This window comes from Octodon degus, unplaced genomic scaffold (genome assembly GCF_000260255.1).
Source record: "Octodon degus isolate 3935 unplaced genomic scaffold, OctDeg1.0 scaffold00019, whole genome shotgun sequence".
Classification (NCBI taxonomy): domain Eukaryota; kingdom Metazoa; phylum Chordata; class Mammalia; order Rodentia; family Octodontidae; genus Octodon; species Octodon degus.
This window is the reverse complement of record NW_004524595.1, coordinates 5,635,746-5,643,146: the sequence shown is the minus strand read 5'-3', so window position 1 is coordinate 5,643,146 and position 7,401 is coordinate 5,635,746. Positions and strand designations below refer to the sequence as shown.

General features: G+C 50.1%; 1 protein-coding gene across 1 annotated transcript in view; it reads left to right on the top strand.

Moving 5' to 3' along the window:
- Positions 1-282: 282 nt before the first annotated feature.
- The window catches only part of CUNH2orf70 (chromosome unknown C2orf70 homolog), a 14,420-nt gene continuing 7,301 nt past the window's right edge, over positions 283-7,401 (top strand). The window contains exon 1 of the mRNA XM_004627430.2: positions 283-378. Coding sequence (XP_004627487.1) covers positions 305-378 — 74 coding nt within the window. The 5' untranslated portion in view covers positions 283-304. The remainder of the gene's footprint in view (positions 379-7,401) is intronic.

Genomic DNA, 7,401 nt, shown 5'->3' with positions numbered 1-7,401 from the left:
GTGTGTGGTGGTGAGTCACTTCTGGGATTCCTTGCAGCTACCCCAGTTCCTGGGTCTGACTCTTCTTCAAACCCAGGCCCAGCCAGTCCTCTTGTGCCTTAGGGGTTCCAACTCGGGTCACCGCGAGTCCTGCAGCGAACAGGCCCGACCAGGCTGCTCCAGAGAGGGAAAGGCGAGAGGATCTAGTGTCCCGGAACGCCAGGGCCAGACCCAGTTGCCAGGCACGCGTTGCCCGGTGACCCGCCCGCTATTTACGTCTAACGTGAGTCTCAGCCAGGCTCACTGCTCTCTCGCGATCGCCACCATGGCCTCCCGCAGCGCGGGCACCCTACTGACCGAGTTCAATGCCGCCTATGTGCCCCCCAGCCTCATGCCCGGGTAAGCGCGCGCCGGCCGCACCTGAACCTGCAGGTGGCGCCCTCCCCCACTTCCTCCCGTTGCGCCCTACGTGGGTGGAGCCCACCTCCCACCCCCCACCCCCACCCCACCCCCCGCCCCTTTGGGGTTTGAAGGCACCCCGCACGCAATTTTTTTTCCAGGCCTAGTGGCCTTGAAAGGGTTATCGTGATCTCAGCAGGCGGTGTGTAGGACGAGGGGGCGCTCATGGATTCCCCTTATTAGGAAGAAGGTTGCTGAGAGGGGGAAGCCCGGGATGAAGAGGGGACCTTCTAGGATGTAGACTCCAGAAGCCAGAGAAGCCAGAGATGGACTGGGCTTTAGGGTTGGGAGGAGCACCAGACAGCAGCCTGGATGCGAGGATGGGAGTAAGGAGGTGGGCTGTGAGGCGCCTACTGGGAACTGGGCAGCGTGGGACCCCCCAGGATTCCAGCGACATTAGTGTTGTGGGCAGCATCCTGCAGCGTAAGCTGCGTAGTAGTTCGAGGTTGGTGGTGTATACCATCCAGGCTGATTTACACATACTTCCTCCTGGGAGCTGAACAGACTGTAGGATACAAAGACCACACAGTATGTTTTGAGTTTTAGACTGTTTTCAAATAGGGTAAGCAAGCATGGAAGGACTGTCATATTAATGTCATTTCCCGAGGCCAGTCCTGGGGCTTTGGTTTTCACCCACAACATCTGGAGACACCACTTTTCCTAGGCCTTGGACAGCCCAAGAGCTACTTTGGTCCCCGGCAAAGTTGATTTAACAGGGGTCTGGGGGTGTAGCTCAGTAGAATAAGTGCTTGCCTGGCAAGCGCAAGGACCTGAGTTCAATCCTCAGTTCCACCAAAAAAGAAAAAAAAAAATGTTGATTTAACAGGAGCAAGAATTTCCTGCAGCCAAGCCTCGGGGTGCAGGAAAAGCTGTTTTAGGAATTGCCTGTTCATTCTTTCATGCATTCTTTCATTCACTGTGCTTTCCAAAAGCACCAGGATCCACCCTGTGATTGATCTAGAAACAGTGAAAACAAGTAGGTTATGGATACAACTTCCAGCTGGCCTAGCCTAGGCTGAGTCCTGAGCTCCTGTCTCCTGCTTTCTAGAAAGATTCCCATCAAGGAATGCAGGTTGTTTTCCGTTTCTGAATGTTACCTCCTTGGGAATTTTGTTAACTTAATGAAAGAATCCAAGATTGTGTGCCACACTTGGATAATTATTATTTTTGTGCTGCATCTTTTCAAACATTAATCACAGATTTTACAATGCAGCCAGTCTCTTCTGACACTCAAATCACCTCCTTTGCAGTTTTATTCATAAAGGCGGAAAATATTTAGTCTGGTAAGGACCTGAAAGATCAGGCAGCCCAGGCCCCTCCTCTTCCAGACTTAGGCACTGAGGTCTTCGGGTCTTGCCTGAGATCACCCTACACTGGTGATGCTAGAGATGGACTAGAACTGGGTCCCTGGTGCCCAGTGGTAGCACCATAAACTTCCATGTATGAGCAACAAGTATGTGCCAGACATTGTGCTGACCCCTTTATAAACCTCCTTTTTCAAGAAAAAAATCTACATAACCCCCACGCCTGGTGGTGCACCCCTGTCATGGCAACACTCAGGACACCAAGGAAGCAGGAGTACAAGTTTGAGGCCAGCCTGGACTACATAGTGAGGCCAAAAATAAAAAATAAAAAACAAACTACATAAGCATCCAGATGAAGAATAGGCAGTTTTCCTGAAGCCATTTTGCAAGTAAGTTTCTCAGCCAAGTGTTGGTGACATTAATACCCCTGCTCACCCCAGATAACTATGCCAAGTCCCCATGCAGCCTCTCATTCTCTCTCCCTCCCTCATCAGGGAGGGAATAGAGCAGAGAGCCTTTGCAGCCAGCTGACTGGTTTCCAGCCCAGGTTCCATCACTCCCTTACGCTGGGCAAGTTACATCTCCTCTTGATGCTTTGCTTACCTCAGCTATTAGACGGAGATCCTAATGCTGTGTTCAGATCAGCTAATACACTTAGTAGCTTAGCTATCATCGTTAGACACCCGCTGTGTTCAAGCTCTTAGCTAGGCTCCACCATTAGGAGACCATGGTGCTTGGCTCCAGATGGTTGGTGAGATGATGCCCGTCTGCTGGTAGTCGGTCAGGTTGTTCCCTTTTGTTCCTTGCTGCTTCTGGGCATTGCAGCTCCTGGGCACCTGGCCTTGGTGCCAACCTGCAGTGGGCAGGATGCTCCTGGCTCAGTGTCCCAGGGGTCACTGAGGTATCTGGCCTCAGTGAGAAGCTGCATCCTGCCAGCAGGTCAGGCATGGGTGGCACCCTTCCTGAGCTCTCTCCCTGGGCTGCACCCCAGGCTGTCTGTATTCATTCATACCAAGCTTGATATTGTTTCTGATGTTTATAGCCCCCACCAAGCAGCTCTCCCCATAAGCCAGGGCAAGAGGACTAGCACCCGCCCCCTCCTCAATCATCCTAGACAGGCAGCTGTGCCCTCATCTGCCACTGAGCTGGGCCTCAGAGCCCTAAATCAGTGCATTCCACCCTTGCTCTTACCAGAAGGATGGTGTCGCAAAGGTGGCTGTGCTGTCCCGAGCATCTCTGAACAGCAGACACATATACCCAGAGGTGCGCTCCTGTTTAGTAACCAGCTCTCTGAAAGAGACCAGTCTTCACCTATATCTGTGATATAACTATCCACTCTTAGGCTGTCCACATGGTGTCCTTCAGTGAGCTGGGAAGGAGTCCAGCACAGTGGTGTAGAGGACAATGGTCACCTTCACTGAAGTTTTATTTCCTCCAGTTCCGGTTATTCCACATCAAATGTCATCCAAAAACATTGAATGGGAAATTCCAGGAACACAAACTTAGAAGTTTCAAATTACTTTTATCACAGTATATATAGTTATAATTGCATTGTGCCGTTAGTGCTGTTTATTTTTCACATTGCCTAATTTACCAATTGCACCTTTTCGTAGGCGTGTGGATAGGGAAAAGCACAGTATTCTAGAGTTCAATTCACAGCCAGGTTTCAGGTATCCCTGGGGGCTTGGGATGTACCCCCATGGAGAAGGGCTGGTTGCACTGCACTGTGGACATACTTTGAGAGAATGAAAATAGTAAGATGTAGCAAAATGATAGGAAATCATATGTTTTGAGGTTTTACAACCTTTGTTTTTAGTATGTACTATTCAGTGCAGCAGTTGGCTACTTTCTATTAGTCCTCATCCCCAACTTCAGAAGTAGAGCTGGCCCAGATCCAAGTCTTGAATACAGAGGATACAGAAAATAAGTTTTAAAGCCCTGTTGTCTTCTACTACGACATATTGCCCTGCAGGTAGCCCCATCCTTTACCACTCTCCAGAGGCCCTTGTTGGCAGGTACAGTGGGTGCATAGTGTCCTCTGCTCATTCACCTTCTCTTCTGAGGATCCACAGCCCCACCCTGAGCCTCCGGCCTTCCTACCCCTGTATTTACAGAGCACCAACTGGCGGTGGAGCAAGGCAGGGACACAGATAGGACTACAGCACATCCCTCTTGCCGCAGGGAATCTGTAATTCAGAAGGAAAAAATTTGAAGGGGTCTGCTCATTACACACAATACAATGTGCATTGGGATGTAAGAAAGCTGCAAGAGCCAGAAGACTGAAGGGAGGTGGGGGTCTATGATAGGTCAGAACAGGCTCCATGGAAACAAGGGTCCCTGAAAGGTACCCAGAAAGATGGCTAAGATTGCCCTGGGGGAGGAGGAGGGTGGGAAGAGCTTGGCAAAATGCAGGGTAGGAGGTTCTGGAAGACCATGCGTTCAAACAGTGAATGTCCTCTTCGGCTTCATTGGCAAAGCTGTGGTGTGGAATAGTGACAAGGCTGGAAACACCTCTCACAGAGTCCACGTCAGGATGCCCCGAGCAGCTGGCCCAGTTTGTTCATAATTTCAGAGGCAGTGAGAGCCCTGGTAGGTTCTGCCCAGAGGAAGGATCTGACCAGAACTGTCCACTGTCCTCGGCAGAAGGTGTTGTGGAGAAGTGGAAAGGAGACATGCTGAATAGTAACAAGTTAATTAGTTAATAAGGCTGCTCATGGGATCCCTGATGCTCATGGTAATTAATTTTAATGTTAGCTATGGGGCCAGATGGTGCTGTTAAAAGGCTGGAAGGGACTCCTCCCTGTACGCACAGTAACCCACTGTGGGCCCTAGAATCCCAGTGATTATTACCCAGGGGCCTGGCTCAGCTGGAGCCAGAGCTTGTGCATGTACAGGTGATGGAGAAACTCGGGGGGAAGATCCAGGGCACAGGACAGATGCAAGGGTGCAGCAGAAGGTGTGACTGTGTGATCCTCTGCTGGTCGCCTCTGTTGCTTTTCACCTTGGTTGCTCACAAGACCAACAAAAGCAGGGGTGCGGAGGCTCTGCTATGGAGCTGCCACAGGTCATGCCTAAGGCCCACAGGGCAGATGCACATGAGAGACACACAACCTAGCTGCCATCAAGTGCCCACCAAGTGCCAAGGAATGTGACCATGCACATGTGTGCACATGTAGGCGGAAACACACACACACACACACACACACACACACACACACACACACACAATCTACCTGCCAGAGCAACAAGTTCTGAAGGGAAGCCAAGCAGAACCTGGGAAGCTGCGGAGGAGGGGGCTTCTATTCTATTGGCATGCAAATATCTTGGCATTCAAAGAGGGTGGGAAGGCAGAGAGAGGAGGAGGAGCATGGCAGAGAGCTTGGGGGTGGCAAAGAGAAAAGTCAGAAGAACAATCACCTTTCTATAGCTCCTTTCTCTAGAGGAGCCCGACAATGTCCCTGTGGGAGGGATGCTTCGTGTGCTATGATGATCAGAGTTCACCCCCTTCTAAAACAGTGCCCCGGAATATCCTGGGCCTGGGCTTCTGGGCTTCTCTCCCCTTCAGTGAACATTTACTGAGTACTTGGCACAAGTCCTGTGCTGATGACTACGGAGGACCCAAGCTGGTTGAGGAGGTAGATGCACGTGGATCTGGATACGGACTTATGGGTGACAGTTCTAATAATGGGCACAGACACCAGGTGCAAAGTGTGGTGAGGGAAGGTGGTAGAAAGTACTGGCTCTTTTGGAGTGAGCAAGGGGAAAATGTCCAGGTGGCAAGAAAAGGTCAGCAGTCCAGGTAGAACTCCCATTGGGCTCGGAGGCCTGGGGAGCACAAGAATCTCGGACTGAGCGCAGTTACTGGGCCTGGCTACCCAGGGGCAGTGAGGAAGGTCACACTGGCCTCAATGTGCACACAGGCTGTAGAGGGTAAAACTAGGTCTAGGAGATTCAAGGTCATCAGGTGAGTGTGGAGGAGGACAGAGGGTGGCGAGAGTGCTGGATGGGGAGGCTGATGGGGGACATGGAGCAGCAGGGCCAACAAGGACCTTGGTTTCTAGGTGAAGTGTGAATGGGATGGGGTTAACCAGGGCATGAGGAGTGACAGGCAGGTTTTGGTCATACTCCACAAGTCTGATATGGGTAGCAGAGCATAGGGATCTACTGCTAGAATGGTTAGAGCCAGAGATAAATTCAGGCATCATGGGTACGCTGGAGGTATTGGGTGGGCCCCATGGATGAGGTCATCCAGGAGGAATGAACTGGGAAGAGGATCCTGGGCAGCACCAGCATTAGAAAGGCTCTCAGGAAGGAGCCAGGCCTGTGCTGCCCATCCTCCCTAGTCTCCCCTTATCTGCCCCAAGATTCTTCTCAAAACCTCACCCCAGGGAACCTCCATACAGCTCGGCCAACACCACCCATGGGAATGGCCTTCCCTCCTGACATTTACCAACATGACAGCCTTAACCGAGCTCTGACTTGGGTTAGAGCTGGTTGTGCCTGAGCCTAACATACAGTCCACAAAGCATGGCTCTCAGGATGTGACTCTAGAACTACTGAGCAAATCTAGGAGCATCGTGTTCCCAGGCCCTGTCGGGAACTAGGTAAGTTCCTGACAAAGAGACATTTGAAGCCATCAGGCTCTTTGAAAAAGGATATATATATATATATATATATATATATATATGTAACAGATCATCGCAAGTCCAAACACCCAGCATTAAACCAAGATTGCCACTTAGTGACCATCACTGCAAGTCTGTATGTGCATATTATGTGGATGCACAGGGTAGATATACAAAGAGGTGGGAGCAATTTGATTTTACAAAGATCATACTAAATTTGCTATTTCAAAATTAAAACCATGAAATTTAATCTTACTAGAATTTAAGAGAAATAAATTAAAATGGAAGTAGTCTTTAGATGAACATCAACTTGTCACAAGATATGACTTCTTACAAGACCCCTCCAAAAGGAGGCGGGTAATATAATCCACCCAAAGGCCGAGTCATTCTGTCATGTCTTAGTGACAGTTTCAACTTAGATGCCGTGGGTTGACTGCTGGTTGACATTCTTAGCAAGTACACCCCCTTTCTTCCACCTACCCCCAACTTCAGTTGCTGAAGTTATTTTTACCTTGACAGGTTTTACAACATTTACATTCTCTTCTGCAAGCAGCCTTCAGCAGGTTGCTATTCCCAGCGCTGTTCTTGGGTTGGCTTGAAGATCACCACCCTTCATTCTCACGGCGGCACCGCCTTACTGTGTTGTGTTCTTTCCTTTCAAATCACTTCTTGGATTACTTTCAAAAAGGGCTTGGGAGAGTTGGTGGTGGTGGTGTTTTTTCTGCGTGTTTCTGACTGAAGAAAATGCTGGCTTCCTACCTAGCTGGACTCTACGTTGGTGGGTACACTGCTCTGGATCATGCCCTCTGTCCTATAGAATGAGGTGGGCCGTTGCTTTCTCCTCTTGTCAAGACACAGCAGGCCTGATATCTGTGGCCTTTCATTCCCTACATTCTGAACCAATGGAGCAATGAGAGAGTAAGGACTGATATCAGAATGGATCCCAGGTGTACTAAAGCCCAGAATGAGACAATCAGGGCCGGGCTCTGTCTGTTTAAAACTTCTTCCTAGGAGCAGGCAATGTGTGCTTCCTT